The sequence below is a fragment of the Leopardus geoffroyi genome, chromosome C1 (genome assembly GCF_018350155.1).
Source record: "Leopardus geoffroyi isolate Oge1 chromosome C1, O.geoffroyi_Oge1_pat1.0, whole genome shotgun sequence".
Lineage (NCBI taxonomy): Eukaryota > Metazoa > Chordata > Mammalia > Carnivora > Felidae > Leopardus > Leopardus geoffroyi.
In genome coordinates, this window is record NC_059328.1 from 103,094,460 (window position 1) to 103,120,462 (window position 26,003).

Below are 26,003 nucleotides of genomic sequence, written 5' to 3' on the forward strand. Positions count from 1 at the left end.
TGAAAGGAGGGGATTATATGGAAAAGACAAAAAGAATCACAGGGGGATTTGGTTGGGTTCCCACAGGGTCCCCATGGGTTGGGGGAAAGGGGACTCTCACACAACAGGAACTCAGGAAACATGCACACAGGGGATTGGAGCATATGGAAGGCATTTCACACATCTGAAAACATTTTGCCTCACGTGGAAATCGTGGTATGTGCTTGGCCGTCATAAGGTGCCTGAATCCGGAAATCTGGAGGTACTCTCCCTGAGGAAAGGATGGGGCAACTACCTTTGTCCTTGCAGATCCAGAGCCATTCTGAGCCCTGAGAGAATCTTACATGTTGACTGACATTCCAATTCAAGATCAACGCAGAGACCCTACACTTTTAAGTTTGTTGGGTTTCCCGTGTGTGGCCAGAGGTCCCCTGGCGGAGAACATTGACACGCAGAGTACAGAAGTAGGCCAAGAAACAGAATATTACCTGGATATACCACATTACTTACCGCCCTCACTAGTCTCACTGAACATGGGAGTGGGCATTTGAATACCTGGTATTCAACGAGGTTTATGGGGAAAAAAAAAAAAAGAAAGGAAAGTTTGGGTTAATAGTTTAAATTGTTGTGTCCACATTGAATTCCATGGGCAGTGAAGAAAGTTTTCTGGGTTCCGAGTGTGGAAATGAGGGGCTAAAGGATAAAAAACAATTCTACAACTCAATGTAACTTCGGTAACTTAGTATCTTTCACACTTGACACAGTTTTCTTTCATTTTGTCTGATGCCCTGCTCCCCTGAGTAAGTCTAAGTGTATTTGTACAAGAAAGTTGCTATCAATACGAAACGTGAAATCCATACCATTGCATTTGGCCCTGCTTATTCCTAACGGTATTTTAGGCTGGTTTCTAACTGCTTGTGGCCACGTTATGGCTCACTCTGAAGGCAGCCCATTCTAGCCACAGGCACACGTCTCCTTGGCCCCACCTCTAGTCTAGGTTAAGCAGACCCTCTGAGCTGGCTCCCTCACTGGGGGAAGGATGTAGGTCAAGCAGGTAATAAAGGGAAATGGAGAGAGGATGCTTAAACCAGGCATTGTCATGAGTGGGGTGGACAATGTGGGAGGACCATGGCATTGCTAAAATAACATGCCTGGCAATATCTCTCTCGCTCTCTCTCTCTCTCTCTGCAAACTTGCACTGCCCAATGAGCAATGCTGGGAGAAACCATTGTATCTCTTCTCGGAGGAAGAAAATTGGATTCCTGCTGATTTATAAGCTCAGCCTAAAAACTCCACCCAGACAATTTGGACAGAAGAACGGGAACTGGGTTCCTTGCAGTTGCTCAGTTCCTTCAGTGATGCTGGCCTGGAAAGAAAGAAAGGTACCCCAGTCAGCTTTCCGCATAAACATCGAGTGAGGAACCTCTTGCAAACACATTCATGGTAGTTACTGTAGGGAGAGTCCTTACCTACGACATGCCTGTAAGTGGGAGGGATCTCGTGTGAGCAGAACCCTGTAGGGACTCAAACATATGCCCGTGGATTTATGTAGCTTAGTTTCCTGGAAACTGTCGCATCGGTTAGGTGAGTATCAGCCTAGCAGATGACTTCTACCAGGTTCATCGACTTCAACCAGATTCATTGGGTACAAGTGACGACTTCATACAGCACTTAGAGAGCACGTATGTTAACTCGGGGCCAGAACACGTCTTAAGGTGGGAAGAAGTTTCTTGCAGTTAGTGTTGGTTGTCCGAGATTTCTTGTTGCTTTGCTTGGGCCTCACACAGTTAATTTTATCCTTGAAAATGTACATCAAACTTGATACCAGAGAAGATTTGTGGGTTGGGTGGGTCTGATTTGGCAATGCAGTATTTTATGTGTGTCCTTTTCAGATGGATGTGCTCTGATGCAATTCTCTGACTGTTCCTACAACACTCATCATGGCCAAGATACACAGGGATAATCTGTGAGCAAAGCGACTGGTGGATCATGGATTAAATACGTAGTGGCCTTTATGGCCACATTTCTTGCTGACACGTCTTCCAAAATCACGTATTGTTCTTTTTGCGTGTGCCCATTTGTGACTCCCAAACCCCAGAGCCACCTTTCCCTGCTACCTTGTGGTCCTCGTCCTCAGTTCCCTACACGTTCAGGATGATGACAGCTCTCATTAAATCCCACACAGGAGAAATCCCATGTATCGTAACTCTCTATCCCTTAGTAATTGTTAATTTCCCGTATTAGGAAAGGAGCAGAGATAAGAGAATATCAAGTACAGTGAGCACTCTTACCTTGAGGAGGTACATCGACCTTGGGGAAATCTGCCGCACCACGAGTGAAAAATTGTTCCCTGTCTCCCCTGGCGTCATCTTAGGAGAAACGTCACCTTAGGAGAAATTTCGGATTTCTCTTCAGCCAAATCAGCAGGAACGTACATCCCATGAAACAAGTGGGGGTTTATAATCATTGCAGCCGGAAAGATCACACCCCACGGTCTCAGTAAGAGAGCGGTAGAAAGAACCACACATGACAGGATTAGGGCTGTGGTTGGTTGATGGCGGGGAGGCTGGAAGGAAGCAGGGTCTGCTCTACCTTGAACACTGGTAGTCTGCACTGGCCCTTCTTGACTGCGGTGAGAGTCAGCAGTCATTTCCTTACGAAAAGAGGAGGATGTTTGGGGCGTTGTAGTTTGCACGGTGACCTGGTGTTTGTGGGGCCTGCTTGGAATAATCAGGTAGTCTTGTTGTGTCTCATTGTCTCAGGGTTCAGAGTCTCTTTGAGGTTGAGATCCTGTATCTGAGACTGTTTATTCCCAGCGTGAGAACAAAACAGCCAGGCCGGGATGTCAGCAGGGCCATTCAGGGCATCAGAGGCTGGACTTGTTCTTTCTCCCTGGAAACCCCTAACCTAGACGTCAAGAAAGAGAGCACTCTGGGCTCACAAGCTGTAGGTGCGAGCCTGGCTGAGTTACAGTGTGACTTTGCCTGGGTGTCTTGAATTTTCTTTTCTGTGGCTCAGTGTCTCATTTCAAAATGGGGCCAATGGGAGTTTCTCCTACACGAGTCGTCCCCGGTGTTACAGGAGAGGTGCAGGTGAAGCACTGAGCCCAGTGCCTGGCGGGGAGTAAATACTCAGCACGTATTAGGTCTGCTCGGTCCTCTGCCGTCAGCATTTTTATCATCTGCCTCATTCTTGTGTTTTGTTTTGTTTTCCAAATATACTTTATTCTCAAGTTAGCTAACATACAGTCAAAACAGTGTGTCTGGGCTTCGGGACTGGGTTCCCATGATTCATCGCTTACATACAACACCCAGTGCTCAACCCAACAAGTGCCCTCCTCAGTGCTCAACACGAAATTTCCCCTCTCCCCGACTCCCACCATCAACCCTCAGTTTGTTCTCTGTATTTAAGAGTCTCTTCTGGTTTACCTCCCTGTCTGCTTGAAACTATGTTTTCCCCTTCCTTCCCCCATGGTCTTCTGTTAAGTGTCTTCAGTTCCACATGTGAGTGAAAACATACGGTATCTGTCTTTCTGTGACACTTATTTCACTTCACATAATACCCTCCAGTTCCATCCACCTTGTTGCAAATGGCAGGATTTCATTCTTTCTCATTGTCAAGTAGTGTTCCATTGTATATATAACCCACATCTCTATCCGTTCGTCAGTTGATGGACATTTAGGCTCTTTCCATAAGTTGGCTATTATTGAAAGCACTGCTGTAAACATTGGGGTATACGTGTCCCTCTGCATCAGCACTCTTGTATCCTTTGGATAAATGCCTAGTAGTGCTCTTGCTGGGTCATGGGGTAGTTCTATTTTTAACTTTTTGAGGAACCTCCACACTGTTTTCCAGCACGGCTGCACCGGTTTGCATTCCCACCAACACTGCAAGAGATTCCCGATTCTCCACATCCTCGCCAGCATCTGTTGTTTCCCGAGTTGTTCATTGTAGCCACTCTGACTGGCGTGAGGTGGTATCTCAGTGTGGTTTTGATTTGTGTTTCCCTGATGATGAGCAATGTGGAGCATCTTTTCACGTGTCTGTTAGCCACCTGGATGTCTTCTTTGGAAAAGTGTCTATTCGTGTCTTCTGCCCATTTCCTCACTGGATTTTTTGTTGTTTGGGGTCTTGCGTTTGGTAAGTTCTTTATAGATTTTGGATACCAACCCTTTATCCGATCTATCATTTGCACATATCTTCTCCCACTTCATCGGTAGCCTTTCAGTTTTGATGATTGTTTCCTTTGCAGTGCAGAAGCTTTTTACCTTGATGAGGTCCCAATAGTTCATTTCTGCCTGTATTTCCCTTGCCTTTGGAGATGTGTCAAGTAAGAAGAGAGAGGGGGACAGAGGATATGAAGTGGGCTCTGTGCTAAGTGGGCCCTGTGCTGGCAGTAGATACCCCACCTTGAGTATTGAACTCACGAAATGTGAGATCATGACCTGAGCGGAAGGTGGACGCTTAACTGACTGAGCCACCCAGGTACCCCTAGAACTAATAGATTTTCCAGAAAAAGGAGAAAACCTCTGAGGCTGCATACACCTTCCCCACCACCCAAAGAAGCCAATTTATATCGCATGGAGAGAAAAATCAATCTTTCGTCTACATCCCCACCAAACATACAAAGCAAGGCCATATATTTTAATACCGCAGCAAAAACTCATTGTACAAGCACTTTCTATTCACCTAAGATGTCCATGTACAAAGGCAGTAGACAAAGAGTACTAAATATGCAACACTCGGGGAGTCCTGATTCCGTCACCAGGAGTCATTTAAAGACGAACTCTGCCCAATAAGAGAAGTTTTGACTTTTGTACAACTGATCGTCACTGAATACACTTCATTGTAGATCTGAGACAAAAGTCTGGGAGTAGAACTGGTGGGAGAAATAGGATGTAAATGGCATCCGTTTCGCCGGGCGGGAACAATACTATAAGAAGTGGCAGGTGGAGACAGAAGAGAATATAGAATAATGTCAGAAGTCTGAGGTTGGGAGATCACTTAAAACTTGTGTTGTTTTCATTTATTTTTGAGAAAGAGAGAAAGAGACAGTGTGAGTGTGGGGGCAAGGCAGAGAGAGAGAGAGGGAGACAGAATCTGAAGCAGGCTCCAGGCTCTGAGCTGTCAGCACAGAGGCCGATGCGGGGCTCGAATTCACGAACCGTGATCTCATGACTTGAGGTGAAGTCGGGCGCTCAACCAGTTGAGCCACCCAGGTGACCCTGTGGTTATTTAATTTAAGAGAGAGAGCATGCAAGCGGGAGAAGGGCAGACAGAGGGGAGGACGGAGAATCTGAAGGTGGTGCTGTGCTGACAGCAGAGGGCTCGATGCGGGGCTCAAACTCATGAACCGCTAGGCCATGACCTGAGCCAAAGTTGGACCCTCAACCTGCTGAGCCACCCAGTCACCACGAGATCGTTTAAATCTTAGAATGGCGATGTGACAAGTTTCACAAGTTAATACAGAACCAAACATGTCCCGCACTTGTGATGCAGTGTTCAGCCCTACATATACAACCTTTCTGAACAACAGGTGCACATTCAGAAACACATAGGTACTCTTGCCCGTAGGGGCAATAGAGCCTAAAAGATACAGAGACTCAGCATTAAATACCAGAAGAGAACCAAGAACATTTACATCACGATGGTGATGGATTGGAGCCCTGAAGGAAACGTAATTCACCAGTCCCCAGTGCTTGTCAAAATAAACCCTTTAATGATATAGAACGGGGAGGGAGTGTTCTTTTCCACAGCACAATGCCAGCAAATACACATATACAAGGATGATACAACTAGAGTTTTTCCAACATACAAACAGATACGGTTGTGACAATGCAGGGATCACTAAAAGATGGTAACATTGTAGAGACAGACTTTAGAGACAGCATCTTCGCACATTCTCAGATGTCACACCCAAACAGAAGACCATGAACGATCTGATAGGCCCCCCCCATAGAAGGCAACCAGTGCTGCTCTCACAATGATGGTGATGGCAGACTGGACGCTCTGGGTCTGTGGGTGGGCGGGGCTGGGACACACACAGCATTCACTAGGGAACGCCCAGGAAAAAGGTTAGCCTGAATTTAATCAGGAGGAAGTGATCAGACACCTTCAGGATGTAGACCATCAAGCCAGACATCTGGCCTGTCCCCTACAGACAAGGAAGTGTCACCACCACCAGAGACAGCCACAGAAAGGTGAGGAGATGTTTGGGGTTCGAAAGGACTACAAAATTATGATAGCACAATCTTCTGAGTCCTTTGGAACCCAAGATATCTCTTCTCCTTTTTGTCGTCTCATTTGTGCTGTGGACACTGGCTGTTTGAAGAAAGACAGGCCCGATGTCTTGTTCGATGGTCGAAATTCTGCAGGTGTCTGATCCCTACCTCGTGCTCAGATTCAGGCTAAGCCTCTTCAGCAAGAACGCTGTGTAGTTAATGCTGTCTGCTCCTGGCACAGCCCAGCTGGTGGCCCAGAATGTCCAGTTTGACATGGGGTCTATTGCCACGTTGACCCGGCCTCCGCTTAGCCGCAGGATGGAATGGAGAGGAGCCAGACTGAAGGTGTCTCACAAGGGCGTGTGGTCTGGGCATTGGTTGCCTCGGCGACTTATCACGACTGGAGTTAGAAGAGTGAGAATTCCTCTCATCAAACCAGACTTTTGGAGTAAAAATCCCAGAGAGTGGCTTGTGATCGAGATGTCGATTCTCAGCAAAGGATCCCTCGCATGTTCTGTTTGGGCTTTAGCTTGATTTGCTGCTTTAGAGTTCTTTTCAGTCGGTGTAGAATGATGGGGTTTTATGATGGGGTTTCGTTTAAATGAGGAGTATCTTTTCTTAGTTCCTGGAGTCCTTGGTATCTGAGACAGAGAGAGAGAGACAGAGGAATCAAATGTGAGTCTTGTTCAGGTCCTGCTGATGGCTGAGCCTGGAGGGATGGCTCCGTGGTGACAGAGGCCAGGGGCGAGCCGAGCCCCCGTGCAGAGGAGCTGAAGGGGGGTCTGCAGGCAGGCTGAGGGGGAGAGTGAAAGCCACAAGTCTGAAGCAATAGCCCCCTCAATTGCATCCAGCCTACACTGTAGGATGCAGGGACCCCTGTACTCCCCACAGCAGGCGCCTGGTGGCATCCCAGCTCAAGGCTGCCCTGAGCTGTTGCCAGGTCCCGACCATCCCTCCCTCAGCAGCCACCTCACCCTGGAAGCCCCTTCATCAGAAGCAAAGTGATGGCTTTCTCATGTGTCCCATGGAGGGATGTGCTTAGCCCCCGACACACACGTTCAGAAACAGACTGCCGAAGGAAGGAGGGGGCCCTCTGCAGACAAACACACCCCTTCTCACCCTGCCCTGGTCTTCTGAAGGGGGAGGCCAGGCTATGGAACGAGCCCCAGGATGTGAGATGCAACAGGGGCCTCAGACTATGTCCCAGTTCATTCCTGCCGTGTGCAGATGAGGAACCGTGGGCCAAGGGGCTGATAAGGACCACCTGTAGCCGTGTGACCTGTGCCTGACACCCTGGAACTGAAACCCAGGCTTCGGGCCCTTCCCATCCGTGTGGGGGTCGGGAGACGAAAGCCTCCGATCTGGGGGTGTGGGCAGGCAGGCAATAGACGCTGTTGGCCGCTTGGCTGGACGGAAATAAGGCTTTGCACAGAAATCCTGCCCCAGAGGGGCTGAAAAGAACCCCAAAGGGAGAAACTCCAAGGGGAATGACGAAACGAGCGGGGAGTGTACCCAGGGCCTCAGCCCTTTTTGCTCAGGGACCCCAACAGCCCCTGCAGGGCACCTCACGCCAGGATACACCTGAGGGAACGTCTAGGAATATTCTCAGTGGAGACACTCGGAACTCTGCAGAGAAAATGGAAGAGCCTTCCTTTTAGTCGTCTAGGTTCTCCTCGCACGTTTCCCAAACTGTCCCTGAGGAGACTCTCTCGGTGTTGACACTAATGTAAACGAGGGCCTGCAAAGGGCAGAGGGAGACCTAAGCTTCTTTACTGAGGTTTTATATAAGGAGAAAGTTTGATTAAAACATTTCCTTTCCATCTGCAGTGCACCTGTCAGGAGGCTGGGAAACGCATTTAGTGAGGAGTCAACTGTGATTTTCATTGCACGAGGAGGAAAAAGAGCCCTGAATTCCGTTACTGGTAATCAGGGAAGGGATTGTTGTTCTTACACTGGGTTTCGAGGCAACATTTCTTTCTTACTGCATCCTATAGTATAAGAATTGTGAGACACTTGGATCCAGAAGGGGGAGTATTCATCCAATTCATTCATGTGTCTTTGTCCTCTTCTTTCTCTGGGCTCTATTGAGGGAGGAGTGTCAACTCCATCAGGGGCTGATACTCAGCTTGTCCACAAAATGAGTGACACACACACGGGATCCTTCTATATGGCTTATGAACATCCTATAGATCCACAGTCCTTCTGATTCCTAGGTGCGTACCAGCAGAGCTTTAAAACATCTCCCGTTACCCACACCCCGGCCCAGAATGTTGAAATCAAAATCTCGAGGGATTGGGTGACGGCATTCACGTGAGTTCAAAGCTCAGTCAGTGTTTCTTTCACGACAGCGTGATTTAGAACTATTAGCTAAGCTACTCTGTTTCAGACCACGGTGTTCTTGTCCTCATCTCTGCCACCATGACGATACCGGCCCTAAAGATTTTGGTCTTCCTTCGGACACCCTCCCGTGAATCCCCGTTCTCAGCCGGACTTGTATGAGGCACAGATTGTCTCGTGTTCCCCTGGATCTCGCGGGGACTTCACAGAGCTGCCCAGAGTGAATTCAGTCAATGCTCGCGTATGTGCTCTGGCCTGACACTCAACTCAGTTCCTTTCGGTGGATCCTTTTATGAACCAGCTGAGCATGTAGACACGGTAACGGCAATGAAAAGGGAAGACAGGTGGATGCCTGAACACCTCATGTCTGTGCAGGTTGGAAAGCTGGCCTCTGCATCTGTGTATGGCCAGTGTCCCTGTAGAGTGCCATGACTGTCCTCCACCTGATGCCAGCTCTCTTGAGGTCCCAAGGTGTGCGTGGACACTGAGTCCTGGAAACCCCACACACATTAGCACAGGCCTGCTCACCTGGGGCCGAGGACAAACCTGACCCCAGGCAGGCCGTGTGGCAGTCCCAGAGGTGACCCATGTTGTCGTGGAGTTTTTGTCGGGGTGCTCTTTCTCCTCAGTTTTAACACTTGTTATTCACATGGAGAAGCTGAGGGGTAAGTGTCGTCCTAGGTCGTGTTCCCGGAAACATCCCAGAGGAGAAGCCATGTGCAAGAGACATTAAGACGATGTTCCTGATGGGGCATCTAGGTGGTTCAGTCGGTTAAGCGTCTGACTCTTGGTTTTGGCTCAGGCCACGAGCCCACAGTTTGAGGGTTCAAGCCCTGCATCTGGCTCTGTGCTGACAGTTCAGAGCCTGGAGCCTGCTTGGGATTCCCTCCCACTCTCACTGCCCCTCCCCGACTCATGCTGTCTCTGTCTCTCTGAAAATAAAAAACTTTAAAACAAAAATTTAGGAAAAAAAAAAAAGACAATGCTCTGGGAGAAAGAGGTCATGGAGCTGGGGAAGCAAGGAAGGAAGTCAAAGAAGCCACAAAAGTGTGTGCCTTGTGCCAAAGTGCCATGTGTTTGGCGACACGTGTAAATGATGCTGGTCTGCTGAGGGGGGCCGTGGAGCCTAATTCCCCGCGGCCGTGAGGACATGGGAGAGGGAATCCCAGGACAGCCCCCGTGGGGACACAGCACAGCTCACATGCCACAGCTGATGGAGATGGGAGGGCCCCCAGGGTGGCAGTCCCCTGGCAAACAGAGGCAGGACCAGACACAGGCAGGACCAGTCAGAGGCAGGACCAGACAGAGGCAGCGGCAGCTGGCGGAGGGACCAAACAAGGAAGAGAAAAACAGTTTGGGGTGTGGGCGGAGCTATAATCTAACAGAGCAACAGGAATCCATACTCCAAGAGCCACGGACGCCATTACCTCTGTGCCCTATGTTTGAAGGCCACGGAATCTGCACGCAAGTCTGCCCTCGCCGAACTGCACTTTTCTCTTGATCATCTTCTGTTTCATCACACCCAGGGCATTAACGTGGCCAAAGACTTGACCTGCACACTGGTTGGTCACCGAGCCCTCAGCAGCGTCACCCTCCAGCTTGGGAGGGTTCTTCACACCCATGGAAGCTTCCAAACCCTGCTCTGAAAATAAAAGCACATCAACAGGATCCACTGTGAGTCATGATCTTCCTGTGACTAAATCCTCTACCTACGCTGACATCGAATAAGGACGGGTGGGCAGGACGAGAAAGGCCATCGGGAAGTTCACGTGTGAGGGGCGCCAAGGGACACGCTTTGATTATAGCCTGTGTTGCTGACCTCTCTCACGCTACCCTGTAAGGATAAGAGCGCGGGGAGGGCAACATGCCCCCAGCGCCAAAAGTGAAATTAAGAAAAGGAGAATTGGTCAAAACACACAGTTTTGACAAAGAAGAGACAAAGGCCAGGAGATGGTGCTCGAAAGAGGCTGTCCTATTCAAGGGAGGAGTCAAAGTTGAAGGCAAGCCTTTTGAGAGTCACCGGGGAAACCAAAGCTGGGGAATTTACAGAACACGCCCCAATATTTGATATATTTCATATATGTACACTATGCAGAGCATACACAGCGAATATACGTAATGTGTGTGACATAAGACGTAAATATGTGTGTCTATAAGCACATTCTTATCTAACTGAGTAAATGGGCAGTTAAGGGTTGGGGGCATCGAGCATAAAGTTCTAAACACTCTTTGGTCAGTTGCAAGTGGAAAACATATACAAATTTGAGAAGGATGAGAAGAGTTGTGGCAAGAAACAGGTGACCTTTTAAGCACCAGGGAAGAATTACAGGCTGAGGATCAAACAGAGTAAAACCACCTGCCCCAGAGTGATAGTTTGTCTTCCCCCAAATTCATCTGTGGAAACCCAATTCCCAACGTGATGGTGGGTGGGGTGGGCCTATGGGAGGCAGATCCCCCCATGAAAGGGATCTGTGCCCTATGAAAGTGACCCCACAGAGCTCCCTCACCCCTCCACCCTGTGAGGACAGAGCAAGAAGGCGGCCACACATCACCAGGAAGGAGGTACCACCAGGCGCCCAATGTGCCACTGTTCGATTTTGGTTCTACTCAGCCTCCAGAACGGGAGACACAAATCTCTGCTCTGGCTAAATCACCCGGTCTATGGCAGTTTTGTTATCACAGCCTGAATGGACTAAGAAACCCTCCTTGGACAAAAGTCTGGCATGGAGCCCCGTTTCCTGCTGAGGCCTGTGTGGAAGGTGAGCCACAGAGAGGGACTGAGCCAGCAGAAGAGTCTGGGCCGGGACCACGGGAGTCAGGGAGAAGTGGCAGAGAGGCAAGAGGGGAAGACAGTAAGAACCTCCCGTCCTAAGCCACCTGTCAGGGCTGTGCTTCCCTGAACTCCCACTGAGGCGTCCTCTCGAGCATCTCCACGGGGCGACAGGGCTGCGCCCTCATCACGTCACTTGGGAACTGTGTCTCCTCTTTTCACAGATGAAGTCGGTGCCTGTAGGAGGAGACCCAGGCTCCAGGAGGGGACACCAAGGGTGGGAGGGTAAAGACGACACAACCCAGGGGAACGCTGAAACGCTCAGTCTTCATGAAATGTGATTTGATGCGGATCCTGATGACAACGAAGCTGGGGACGTGCTCGTGGAGATGAGGGGGGACAAGAGGAACCAGATGAAGTATTGGAGAACGGAGTGTGCACTTTAGGAAACTGGCCCCTTATAGTTGCAGAGAAGGGAAACCAGGCAAATGCAGGGGAAACTGTCGTGGGGCCAGTATTTCCACTGTTACGGTGAGCGCCTAACAGGGAACACTGGCTGCCTGATGGATGTCGAAGGAGAGCAAACACTGGCCCACAAGCCTTGCTGAGAGAGTCCGGGAAGATGGAGTCCAGCGAAAGCGGAGCCAGGTAAGAACAGCTCTAGCACACGTGAAACAATGCCACGGAACCATTTTCCAAGTGTTCAGACGCCACAAAGACACAAGAATTACGCATTACAGATTCATCGATGTTCTCAAGCCATTTTGCTCACTCGTGCCCCTGGCAATTATGTAGCTTCATGCTCCCAGCATTGATGGGATGGAGATCCCATTTTCAATGGTTTCAGATGAAGGGACCGAGGGGGACATACGTGAGATGATGAATAACTTGGCCAGTAAACAGCCAGGAGGCTGCAACCATGGCACCTGGGCAGACAGAGCTGACCCTCAGCCCCAAGCTCTTTGGAGCTGGAGCGTTGTGAGTTTGGAGCTGGGCAAAGCAAGCCTGCAAGAGGCCCCATTGCTGCCCCCGCCCACAACCCTGTGACTAGAGCTTCCTACTGCCCCCACACCTCTCACCTTGGAAGAGCGGCCGTTGGCTCCCAGAAACCATCGTGGCTGCCAGTGTCCTGATGGCGGGGGAGGGGCGGAGCCTGGCTCTGCAGTCAGCACAAGCCAACTGCTGGTCCGGCTGCCCTGGCACAGAATTGGCCACCTGGGTATTTGACTGTGGCGGTGCTCGTGAAGCTTGCACCTCTGGCCTTGGGAAAGTCAAGTTTCCACTCGATGGCCCTTGGGGACCGGGCACCTGCATCGGGGCTGAAGCAAGAAGACACTTCAATGGACAAACCCCAGTTTTCTTAACTCAGCACTGCCAGAACTTCCATTTGTGATGTCCTCCCGCCTCGTCCCCCACCGTCTGTGAGACCAGCCAGTGAGCAGGTACAAAGGCAGACATCATGGACACGAAGGCGATGTCACCGTTGTGTCTATGCCTGGGCATGCTGAGATGGCAAGTGTCCAGGACGCAAAGTCCCTGAAGGGAAGGTCACCCCCTGGAGTCCAGACAGCTTTGCATGGGAGGCGGGCTCATGCCTATTATTCTGTAGTAGTACCCTTCGTCCTACAGCCTAGAGAGAAGGTTCTAGAGAGGCCTCATGGCAGAACGAGAAAGAATTGCTGATATGTGCCCGAAAAGAAAAAAGAAGAGGGGGAGAATTTGGCCTCAAGGCTTCAGATGCCTGTTTCTCCCTGGCTGGTCCCAGCGCAGGGAGGCTGGGGCAGGGCAGCCCTCCTGAGGCGCCCCCTGCGGCAATCACAGCCCACACACACTGTTCCCACGTTCCCACCAGAACCTGCACCGGGGACGGTTGTGCATAATGGAGACGATGCCTTCATTCATCTCCGCCCATCGTCATAGCCTCTCATGGCCCAGGCTTAATTCAAGGCCGTGTCACACACATCACCCTCCTGAGACACGTCTTAACCTGTCCCATCCCTGCCCCCATGGAAACCCAGACCTGGCTGTCAGTGTCTGACACGGAGCTCTGCAGGGTTACCAGGGTGCCAGGCAGCCAAGTGAAGAGCCACCATGGGACCCCTAATGAGAACAGAAATCGTCTGGGACCTCTCAGCCCTGATTGCTTTTCATGGAGCGTCTCCTGGAGACCTTGAGCTCCTGGAGGGGCTGGATGAGCCCTGGCTCTGCTCACACCACCAAGTGCACTGACAGGGTAGGAGCTGGCACTCCTGCAGGGTCACAGGGGTCGTTGGGGCGTCTAGCAACTGTTCTCTTTGCATTTACGACTGTTTCCGATCATTTGGGTAGAACTGGGTACTCTGGTACACAGGGAGGCGGACGCCCCAGGAGAAACAACTAGCAGCTCAGCAACGATTTAACAGATGCAGTCAATGTGGAGCTGACCACAAACCTGTGTGGAAAGCCAGGGAGTTTGTAGGAAGCCACACAAGAAATACAATTGGCAGCAGAATTGCACAAGTAGCAGAGGTCTCCTTTTGGAACAAAACAAAATCAGGAAAAAACAAAGGAGGACTGTCACCCAGCTGTCTCCGGGTAAGATAGCGGTGGCTGAGATTCTGAACCCTTTTTTCCCTTTTCTCCATTTCTCCTCTCGAGCCTCACTTGGTACCCACAGCCTGCATGTTGGACGGGGCCGGGGGACAGAGGGCAGCCTGGGACAGAAGGAAGGAAAGGGCTCTGAGCCACAGGATGCCTTTTAAAGAGTGAGTCCGAGAGCAGAGTTCAAACCGGTACGAGCCTACAGGGCCCGTTGGCAGGGATGCAACTCTCAGCCGATTCAGGTTGTTGAAGACACAGAGGACAGGCTTCCTGGGGCCCCAGCAGGAACTTCGTGCCCCTCACAAGAACAGGACTCACCATCTACATCCACGCCCAAGAAGACTTCCTGTTTATCAAAGGTGAATGAGGCACTCCTATAAGGCCTATAGGTGTCTGACAGGTCATGGCCAAGGAAGGAGTCAAATTACATTCCCCCACTGAGTCCTGTGGGACTTCATCCTCTGGGGCCACTGGCAGCTCCCTGCAGAGCCTGGTGTTGCTGGGAGGACGAGACGTGCAGAAAGAAGGTTTAGTCAACATGCAGTGCCAGCTTGTTTTGGGGGCAGGGAGGAGGGACTGGTCACAGAACACAAGCGGGATCCCCATAAAGGGAAATGAAGCAGTCTGCCTGCAGCTGGGGCCACAGTGTGGGTGCACCCGGGATAGGTGCAGGGGCGGGGGGGGGGGAGCGGGGGCGGGTGGTGCTCAGGGCATGGCCAGAGCGCCAGCTTATGGGGCAGGAGTTGGAACCACCCCAGGGCACAACAGTCATGACCCACAGCACACCAGAAGACGATAAAGCAGCATCAACACTTTGGCATACACTCTGTGGAGATTTACACAAAGCACCAAGACAACCCCAGGCTAAGGCAGCATTGTAGACTCCTGGATATCTCGTGGGCCCAAGGCCGACATGTCTAAATACTGAGAGGTGAAAACTGTTCCTAAAACCATCCTTGCTGTGAATGCCCGCCAATGTGGTAATGGCAACCGGCAGAGAGAGCTGTGCATCTTACGCGGGACCCAATACGAGGAGAGACCGGGAGAGTGCAAGGCTTCCTGGGACTGCTTAGTCCACCTGCGTCAGTGGACGGCAGATACTCCATTTGAGAGCGATTACTAACGGGGCCTATGCGAGTACCACATGACACAGAGGACCTTGCTGAAGGACCACCTTGTGGGTGTCGGAAGGGATGAAATAGGTGCATTTAGCACTTTCTAGATTGGCCTAGATCTGAGATCCCCAGATGTCACCACTGAATTAAAGCCCATGATTCTTCAGAGTTACCTGGGGCATGTCGGGTCCTGGTCTTCTTCATCGCAAAGATCAGCATGATTGTCTACAAGTAAATACAGACCGGCCAGTCACATAAACAGAGCAGCACTTGGACATGAAAATTAAGTGTCCCACGCAACTAGCACACGGGCACTAATGTCCTTAGTTGGGCAGCAGGGCATTGAGAGAAATAATCCAAGAGGCCTCAAGCAATGTCTTGGGAATGTGCCTTGGCTAGCTTTCCTAAAGCATCGGGCAGGATTTCCCTGATCTGGTAGAGCCCCATCTCAACAGTCCGTCTGCAGAGGTCAGTCTCTGTTTTACTGCAGATTCTGGTGAACGGCTTACCTGCATTCTCAAAACTTACTGCAACCTTCTCTCACTAGCTTCCCTCATGAGATACTCTAGGTGGCAGGGTTTTAGGGAATTTCTACAGAGGCCAGACTGATGCACGGAATCTGCAGACCCTCAAATCAAAGGAAATCTTTTGTCCGTGATCCCTTTTGCTACACAGGCACATGGGCCATGCACGGGGTGGGGCCATGCACGGGGTGGGGCCATGCCGGGGCTCAGCTATGCTTCAGGGAAACGTACAAGCAAGCTGATGGTAGAGGTGGTTATGTCCTGACACTCAGACGACGACTTAGGGAAGACAACCAACACAGAGGACACGGACACTGGGGACCAGAGCAGTGAAACCAGGGAAACAACAAACCCAAAGACATGGGTAAGGCTGACATCGCCTTGACAGGCACAAAACTTCAAGGAACAATTGTTTGGGATGAAAGTGAGAGGATGGCAGTTGAGGAGACACATTGTGGGAAATCAGGAACAAGACAGACTCCTCTGCGTGTGCCGCACAGATGAGTGTGAGTTTGTCACACCCGCCCTGGCTCCAATGTCTTGACTTGTGTCAGGAGCCACAGGCATGGCCTGAGATGAGGAACAGAGGGCAGGGCCCTGATGCATCTGATGTCTGTGCTTAGAAGTCTATCCTAGAGCCTGACTCAGATCCATATGTCTACGGGGCTGAAACACCTGGATAACCAATTCCAACATAAGCAGAGTAGGGATACCAAACCATGGGGTCGACTTGGGAGTCCAGTTGGAGCTTTATCACCTTCGCAGTGGAGGACTCACTAGCTACTTCCAGAGCAGGACAGACATCCAGATCCTCATATGAGTTGATGTTGGCCCTCCTGTGGGTCCAGGGGGAATCAGATGGGTCAGGAAGAGCTGAGTAAGTCAAATAGCGTTCATCCAGTGAGTCCTGTTGGACATCCTGCTCTGCACTCTCCGGCAGCTCCCTGCCGAGCCTGGTGGGGAGGGGAGGTCTGAAGATTAAAACAGGAAAAGCAGTCACCGCAGCATCTTACTGGTTTTCACGGGAAGCCAAGAAGTGTAGTCATAACGTAGGGGCAACCCTGTTATTGACAGGGAAAACTATCCTCCTGTTTCAGGGGCACAGTGTGGATGCTATGGGGGCAGGAGAGGCAGAGAGGGAGAGACAGGGGCACACACACTCACACACACACACACACACACACACACACACACACACACACACAGAACAGAGGTGTTCAGGGCACTGGCCACAGAACCAACTTCTGTGCACCAAACTGAACTACTGTGGAATGGATGGCATGACTCACAGCACACATGGAGAATCCTAAACGTGAGTTCAACCCTTTTGCATAAATTTTGTTGATATACATTCAGTGGCTAAGTGAACACATGTTAAAAGGCATCATCCACATGGAGAGATTTGCGTCTTCAAGGACTCTTTCTCTTACTATCGTGACATCATGTGAGGTTTTTTGATTTTGTGGCGGTTATCCATTTGCTACAGCAGATCCTCAAAGAGGTAACACCAGAGAGACCGAAGTTGACACGTATGTCACTCTGGTGTTGCCCAAAGGAGAGATCAGGGCAATACAGAGCACCTCAGGGAGTGACAATTCACCTACTTCAACTGACTGCCGGTTATCGAAATTGAGGGATCATTAAAGGAACTTATCCACATAATACATGAAGACACAGGTCATGGCCAAAAAAGATATTCTGAGACTGGAGAATGGATGAAATAGGTAAATTTGGCAGTTTCTGTTTTTCCTGTGAAATGTAGAGTTCAACCACTGAAATAACAACCCATGATTCTTCAGACTTACCTGGCGCATGTCAGGTCTTGGTCTTGTTCCTCCTCTTGATGGGTCTGATTTTCTGCAAATAAATACAGACGGGGCCAGTCACATTAAACAGATCCCTGCTTGCGCATTAGTAACCCAGTGTTCGGTGCCACCCGGGGACTCAGCGATGCTCAATGAGAGCACAGGTTGAGTGAGAAGGATATTTCAGGGTGCCTCGGATAGTGTGACAACCAGCTTCATTTCCTGGCATGCGCCATTGGGAGAAATTTGCTTTCTCCAAGAGATCATCACCACAATTTCCTCTGTTTTGAGTCTGTGCAAACACTTTCAGTTCTCTTTTTCACACAGATTCTGGGGACCTGGCCTCTCTACTTTCTAAAAGGATTACTGCAGTTTTCAGCCTTCTCTCATGAGATACCTGGTTGGTGACGACTTAGTGGAATTTATACACTGAGATGGAACAGAGAGCATGCAAGTACAAACCCTCAAATTAAAATGAGTCTTTGGAGCTACACAGAAACCTTGACGCAATTCCTGTGATGAGGGAATGCCAACACACGGCTCTACTCCTGGAAACACACAAACGAGCTAACGGTAGAGGCACGTAGGGTGGGTTTTCAGACGAGGCTTAGGAAGACAAGCCAAAGCAAAGAGATAGAGAATGAGGCTAAGAACAGGAAAGCCAAGGTTACATCTTTCACCCTGGACAAGGATTCCGACTGACTGTGGCAGGCATGGATTCTTAAAGGACCTGGCTCAGAGATGAAATGTGGAGCATGAAAGGTGAGAAGAGGCATTGCATCCAAGGTCTGACAGACACCTTCTATGGTCGTGTTGCTGAGGCGAGTTGTTATGTGTCATGCCGCCCTTGGGTCCAGTGACCTGACAGTGAAGCCCAGGGGACATGGGCATGTCCTGGGAGTAGGAAGGGAGAAGAGTTCCCTGACCCACATGATGTCTGTGCTTGAAACTCCATCCATCCTGGAGCCTGGCTCAGATCAAGATGTGTGTACAGGGCCTGCACACAGGGGTGAGCTCTCTCAGCACAGCACAGGTGTGGGGCACAAAGACCAGGAGATGTACGGGGCAGTCCAGCTGGAGCTTGATCACCCTGACAGCGGAGTACTCACTGGCCATTTCCAGAGCATAAGAGACTTCCAGTTCCTCAGGGAAGAAGATGGCGGTGCTCCTGTAAGGCCAGTAGGAGTCAGACAGGTCAGGAAGAACCGAATATGTCCAGTAGCGTTCATCCAGAGAGTCCCATGGGATTTCCTCCTCCACCACCTCTAGCAGCTGTCTACTGAGCCTGAGGCAGGGGGAAAACTGAAGATTAACCAAAGAGGGATCTGAAATCCTACGTCCTGTCTGGCTTTGATGGAAGGCAAAAGGCATTTTCACAAAAGCAAAGAGAGTGCCTCATTAATGAGAGAAACAACACTTCTTTTTGTGTGGAACGAGGTGTGTCTGTCACAGGGGCGGCAGACAGAAAGGACAGTAAGTGCTCTGTACACTGGCCACCTAGCGAGCTGATGAGGAAAGAGCCTGAATGAGCACCGTGCCATCCGGTCCTGACTCAAACACACAGACTCACAGGACAGCGGTGGCTCCCTCCCTTCCGTTCAAATGCCCTTGAGTCCTGCATGGAGTGGCCCAGTGCGTGCAGCTTCGGGGGCGGGCTACTGTCTCAGAATTCTCATGCCATGAAGGCCTGTCTCGCTCACTATCACGGCACGATGGCACATTTTAGTCTACGTACATTCTTGCTCTGAAATACATGCCCACGTGCTAAATCGAACGGGGCAGAAAGTAGATTGCCTTTCTCTCCAATGCTGGGGAGAATGGTGAGTGCAGGAATCCCTGTGCCTTTAGCTCAGCTGGGCCAGCTGACTGTGTGTTACTCAACTTGAGTCGTAATTAAGAAATGGGAGCGATACAAGTACCACAATGAAAACAGAAACCATTGTGAAAGCGGATAATTGGCCATTGACCGAATGGATAACATGGTTCTATCCAGCACTTTCTGCCTTTCCTTGGATCTGAGGTCTGCAGACGCCACCACTGATTTCCCAGCCCCCAAGTATTCAGAATTACCTGGGGGCATCTGACTCTCGCCCTTTCAGCCCCTCGTGACCCATTTGGTTGTCTGCAAATAAATGAAGAGAAAGAGTTCCATTAGGCACATTCCCCTCCACAAATGCTCACTCCCATGTGCCGTGGAGCAGAAAACAGAAATAGAAGCACAGTCATAACAGGCAATTGTGAGAGAAATCATTCGGGAGGGATTCGGTAGGGCCCTGGAAAAAATCACTGGGATTGCCTTCTTGAGCAAATAAATGTCCCTGATATGACAGGCCATCATCACAGTGTCCTAAGACAGGTCGACACACACAGAAAATTTATCCTTTTTCCCAGAGATCTTGGGGAAGGACCTGGCTGCTTCCTAGAGCATTGCTGCAATATTCAGGCTTTTTCCATTTGAAACGCTGCAGGCCAATGGTTTTGAGGAATCAGCTGTTGAGATTAAACTGACGATTGGAATCTACACGCCATCAAAGCAGAATAATCTTCAAAGCTGCAAAGCACCAGGGGCCGTTCATGGGGTCGGGAAGTTCCAGGGCCCTGCCTTGCTGCAGAGAAACATACAACGTATGATAGACGTAGTCCTGTCCTGGTTCTCAGCTGCCTTGAGACAAGAAGAAAAGGAAGAGACAGACCAGGTAGAGACAGTGAACCTGGATCGTGACCTTTCCCATGATATAGAAAAGGCTTCCAACAGCCTTGGGTGGCCATAGATATTCAGAAACATGGCTCAAGGATGGAAATCAGAGCCTGGCAAGAGAGATAAGAGATTAATCCAAAATTTGGAGGTCTGATAGCGACCTCCTGTGCCTGGGGTAGAGAGGTATAGGAGTCTGGCAGGACCACCTTGAGAGCAGCGATGGGCGGCGGCTCAGACATAAAAGTGCCATGGCTTAGACGTGAATCGAACAAAGCTCACTGACTCATGGAATGTCTTATTTCAAACTCAATCCTAGAGCCTGGATGGAAACTGTCTGTGAGTACATGGTCCACTTCTGCGGATTAAATCTCTTAGTCTACACAGGGGGTGTGCAACAAAGATTATGGACCCTACCTGGGGACCCGGGTGGAGTTTCATCCCCTTTGGAATGGGAGCATTCACAGGCTACATCCAGAGCAGAGCCGAATTCCTGTTTATCCGATGGGAACGTGCCATCCCTGTAAGGCTGGTAGCAGTCACGCCCTCCTTGGCCAATGGAAGGAGTCAAAACACATTCATTCAGCGTGTCCTGGAGGACTTCCTTCTTTTCAGCTTCCGGAAGCTCCATGCTGTGCCAGGTGAGGCAAGAACGACAGAAGAGGAAACCAGGAGGATCAGACACCATGGCTTGCTACGTAGCTGGTGTTGATGGGAGGCAAGGGAGTGGTCGCAGAAAGGAAAGGGACCATAGCCTTGAGAGAGAAAAGGTTATCCTACAAGAGGCAGAGTGTGGCCAGGAAGGGGTGGGAGAGAAGCAACAACAGATAGATACTCAGTCCACTGGCCACATAACGAGCAATGAGGAATGAGACTCGACCATCCCAGTACGGTACAGTCACGAGACGAAGGACAAATGGGAGTCCATGCCAGGGGCAACCGCCACGTGCCTGAGCCATGTTGAATTTAACATAGACTGATCGGGGCGCCTGGGTGGCGCAGTCGGTTGAGCGTCCGACTTCAGCCAGGTCACGATCTCGCGGTCCGTGAGTTCGAGCCCCGCGTCAGGCTCTGGGCTGATGGCTCAGAGCCTGGAGCCTGTTTCCGATTCTGTGTCTCCCTCTCTCTCTGCCCCTCCCCCATTCATGCTCTGTCTCTCTCTGTCCCAAAAATAAAATAAACGTTGAAAAAAAAAAAAAAATTAACATAGACTGATCAAGCGGTTACAGCTCTTGAGTCCCTGTGCACTGCAGAAACTTGTGCCCTCCAGGCACTTTTCTATTCATAGTGTCACATGACACCCCAACTTCTTGGTTTTGGTTAGGTAATTCCGTGTTAATTTTGCCAGCTGTCTGTCTATCAGTTCCTTTGCTGGTTACCTTCCTACCAGGGACCTTTGAGGACTGTGCAGAGATGCGTCTCCTCCTGGTGTTCATTTACAGGAGAGAACGGGTACTTTGTGCGTACGGGGAATCCCAAGGCTGCGGAGTTCATCTGGGGCTCCCCCAGACAAGCAGCCCCGCGACAGCAGACAACCGAGGGAACAGGGCCATTTGCCGCTGAGGGAATTCAATCACTACCATCTGCAGCTCTGCTGATCCCTGCATCTGCCACCTGGACTCTTGTGACCTCACCTACTGTTCTTTCTGAGTCCCTTTCCTTTCTCACCCACACATTACCGGGTCCCCAGTATTCACTGTTACCTGGTGGTGAGGGATTCTTCTGCTTGTTCGTCCTCCTGCTCCTCCTCCTCTTCCTCCTCATCTTCTGCAAAGAAATTCAGAAATCTCCCGTGAGCGAGCTCCCACATCACCACTATAAACACAGTGGCTTATATGCCCTAGCGACATAATTATCTATGCATGACTAACTCTTGTTCTCAAGCTCCAGGGCACTGCCCTTGAGAACTCTTGCGGTATGGATTTCAGATCCAGCAGGGAGTGTCTCTGATTCGGAGGCTCACCATGACCGAGACTGGGCAAAAGTTTAAAGTGTCTCTTGCCCAGATCCGTGGATGCCTGTCCAGTTTCGATCCGACTTCTGCAAACAGTGTCTTGCAGGTGCCACAGTCATGCCACAGGCGCAGGCCCTGTGTGCTCCCAGTGCTCACGTAGAGTCTCCTCCTTGCCCCGAGGACGGCACAATCACCCGGTCCCAAGTCCCTCCACATGAGGACTCATGGGTCCCCAAGTGGACGTCAGTGTTATGGACGGGCCGTCTCTATGAAAAGTGTTTCAGTCTAAACGACGTTCCACCTCCAAGGCCTACTACATCCAATACCTCATTCAACTCCACACAGTCAGGGGCTTTATTTTTCCTGAAGTGCATACGTGAACTTTCCGCATGTGATCACCACAGCTACGACAGGTTACTTGATAGACAGATGAGGAGACAGTTATGGAGAAAGCGAAGATCACTCTCTCACCCACAGTTAATAAAGACAGCTCCTGGGCGGGAGCCTTGGACTTCCCGCTTAGCTCAGGGCTCCCTGCACTCGAACAAGCTGCCTCCTTCCTCGTCCTCCCTTCTGGGCTCTGACACTGGTGGAGGCTGCCTCCTGCCCTAAAGGCAGTTCCCTCGGGGAGGACACGGATGGGTGGAGCACCGTGACCTCCACCCTGTGCACTTCTCCTCTCCTTTCCCACCTGCTAGTCCGGGTCCTCTGGTGGCCCCATGTGTCACATGGAAACCAAGACAGCGGCTGCCAACAATGTGAGGGGAGGCGGGAGATGTCTGGGGAGCCCAGGACCTCGGAGCAGCTCAGTGCACTCAGGGCCTGTGGCTGCCTTACCGGGGCTGAGCTGGCGGGCAAGGCACTCTGCCAGCCTGTGTCTCTCGGCCACTTGCTCCTGGAAGCCCTGGCCTTGGGGACGCTCGGGGTCATCGTGGGTGAGGAGGTCCTTGAGGTGCTGATCGACTGGCTCAGAAACTTCTCTCCCTTCCCGTAACTTCTGCCACAACTGGGTCAGCTCTTCAGCCTGAGCTTTAATCAGGATATGATATTGCCTAAGGTGGGACATAGAGAAACTTTTAAAACACACAGTTGAATAGATTCTCTAAGAGCTTTCACGGACGTGAAAGCTCAGACACATGAAAACGGACACATGAAAACTTGCTCAACATCATTCATCATCAGGGAAAAGGATAGTAAAACCACAATGAGATACCACTCCTATCTGTCAGAATGGCTAAAATGAATAACAGATGGTGAGGATGTGGAGAAAGGGGACCATTTTGGCACTTTTGCTGGTAGAAATGCAAACTGGTGCAGCCACTCTGGAAAACAGTGCGGAGGTTCCTCAAGAAATTTAGAGAAGAGCTTCGCTACAACCCGGCAATGGCACTACTAGGTAGTTATCCAAAGGATTCAAAAATGCTGATGCGAAGGGGCACCTGCACCCCAATGTTACAGTACTGTTATCAACAATAGCCAAAGGATGGAAAGAGCCCAGATGTCCATCGACGGATGAACGGATTGAGAAGACATGGTACATGAAATTGATACAACGGAACGTTACTCGGTGATGAAAAAGAATGGATCTGCGCTTTGCAACACTGTGGATGGAACTAGAGTGTATTATGCTAAGCCGAATAAGTCAATCAGAGAAAGATAAAGATCACATGATTTCACTCATATGTGGAATTTAAGACACAAACCAGATGCACCAGGGGAAAAGAAGGAAAATTAAGATAAAAACAGAGACAGAAGCAAACCATTAGAGACATTTAAATGCAAAGAATAACCTGAGACTTGCTGGAGGGGTTTTGGGTGGGAGATGGGCTAAATGGGTGATGGGCATTAGGGGGGCAGTTTTCGGGATAGCACCGGGTGTCACTTGTAAGAGATGGTACCCTAAAATCTCCTCCGGAAACCATTTATACACTATATGCGAACTCATTTCGATTTCAATAAATTAAAAAAAAAATACAAACATTGAGCGAGGCCCCAAATAATTGGAGTCCGCAATACACCAGATACTGCTGTCTTCACTGTTTGACAGATGTGTGTGTGCACCTGTGTGCCAGGCAAGTTTCTGCCCTTCTCCTGGCCCAGACCTGTCACTGACAGGAGTCAGAGATGCCTACGGCCTCCCACCAGCCACGGAGCCCTCCTTACCTGAGCTTCTCGGTCAAGGTCTCTGCCAACTTCCCCTGCTTACACTGCAGCGTCTCCCCCAGCACGGATTCGATGATGTCTTTCAACTCTTCACACTCTGAGAACACAGACACCGGCCTCAGTGGACAAGCTACACGTGGCGCTGTGCTCGCTGCCTCCAGGGAGGGGGCGGGGTGTACCCCAGGACAATGTAAGCCCGGCATCGGGCTCTGAGCATCTCATTCCTCGGCCCCCCAGCTACACGGTATTTGATACCTCCCTGTTTTAGAGCTGAGGGAAGAGCAGCTCCAAGGCGTGGAGAGGAACTAGACAAGGTGAATGACTGGTATTTGGCAGAATCAGAATCCACATCCCCTGACACTCACCCTGATCATGGCCACTCACCCGAGCTTGCAGCCTCTTAGGTAGGACACTAAGCAGGGACATGAAGTGAGGCCCTTAGGACCACAGGACTGACTCATGGTTCCCTTGAGGTGGATAATGAGCACATATCTCAAAGGCAAAAAGTTCACCCGCATCCTCTTGTGTGCACTATGATGCATAAAACCAGAAGGACCTGAAAGCGATACGGCCAAACACTAACAAAGCTTGTGGTATCAGAAGCAGCAGACGGGGTGGGGCGCCTGAGTGGCTCAGTCAGGCGAGCTTCGACCTGGGCTCGGGTCATGACCTCGTGGTTCGTGAGTGCAAGCCCCCGCGGCAGGCTCACTGCTCTCAGCGCAGAGCCCACTTCTCCGATCCTCTGTCCCTCTCTCACTGCCCGTCCCCTCCACTCAAAGCAGCAGGTACTATGACAGCAGCAGGATCACAGAGGAGGAATGTGAGGCACAGAAATCGGGGCAGGGCAGCATGGGGGGGAGCACAGGAAGACTGGCCCAGAGCCCTACTGTGTTCCCTCCACCCCAAGCTCCTGGGTGATGTCTTCCTTCGTCGTCTTCACAAGTGGTTTCCCGCACTTGTGTCATGGTTATCAGGAAAGATGCAAAGAAAACTTTGCTTGTCCTTTCCCCAAAGCTCATCATCTCTTCACCTTGCTAAAGAGCCGCTTCCAACATTACTTTTCTCCCCATCAGTCATTTGTAATCCCACCTCCCCTTGTTTTATGGAAAACTCTTGGTACGGAAACGGCAACAGTTCGGGCTCAGAGTCGTCAGGATTCCTTCCCATTGCCCCGCTGCACACTTGCCCCTAACTCGGGATTCCTCCCGCCATGGCAGCCCCCTCTGAATGAACAGGCAGCTGGCCTCCCCGTTCCAGGCTGACTGTGGGGGAGGGCCAGCTCCACACACTGGCTTGGGCGGTCACCGGGGCTGTGGTCTCCCCCGCTCACCCTCATTCTCACCGGGCCACTTGACTCCTGGCCCAGGCCTGGCCCTGCTGGCCATCCTGCATCCTTGAAGGTTCCCCAGCTCAGGGAGAGACACAGGAGGGAGCAGATTGTCTGATGGGCCTTGAAATGCCCTCTACCTCGCCACAGGGTGTCAATGGCTACCGAGGACTCAGGAAGCAGAGCCTGTGCCCACGAAGCACGGCTTCCCTCTCATCAGGGGAGTCACTGTCTGGACGGCATCGCTCGTGGATACCGCAGTTTCAGGGAAAGCAGACCCATCTTCCAGCTCCTTGCAAGCTGGCCGTGTCCCCTGGTCCCCACCCGCGCCCCATGTGCACCATCAGCAAGTTGCCCCAGTGAGCCAGCTTGCTGCTTTGCCAATGGAACCTCAGAGAAGTGAGACGTGATGGAGTTCATTAGTCCGAGACACGAAGGCCAACAGTGATGCAGGATGTGACACACACACAGAGGATCCTGAGAGGACCAGGCATTTCCAGGTCTGCGTCAGGAATCAATCACTAGAAAGTTAA

At 50.9% G+C, this 26,003-nt stretch overlaps 1 protein-coding gene and 1 long non-coding RNA gene across 2 annotated transcripts; both read right to left on the bottom strand.

Moving 5' to 3' along the window:
- Positions 1–5,822: 5,822 nt before the first annotated feature.
- LOC123598578 lies at positions 5,823–12,554 on the bottom strand. Its single transcript, XR_006712703.1, has 3 exons — positions 12,387–12,554; positions 9,965–10,179; positions 5,823–6,841 (listed from the first exon to the last, which is right to left on the bottom strand). It is a non-coding gene; the product is annotated as an uncharacterized LOC123598578 (long non-coding RNA).
- A 1,753-nt stretch (positions 12,555–14,307) lies between these two features.
- On the bottom strand, positions 14,308–24,458 carry LOC123598574 (neuroblastoma breakpoint family member 11-like; the record flags this gene model as incomplete). The annotated part of the gene is made up of 10 exons (XM_045478874.1): positions 24,144–24,458; positions 22,818–23,032; positions 21,730–21,793; positions 20,444–20,658; positions 19,402–19,453; positions 18,441–18,616; positions 17,332–17,383; positions 16,304–16,479; positions 15,176–15,227; positions 14,308–14,386 (listed from the first exon to the last, which is right to left on the bottom strand). Coding segments are annotated over exons 1-10 (1,284 nt in total), but the record flags the coding sequence as incomplete, so codon positions are not given.
- Between the last annotated feature and the right edge of the window lie 1,545 nt (positions 24,459–26,003).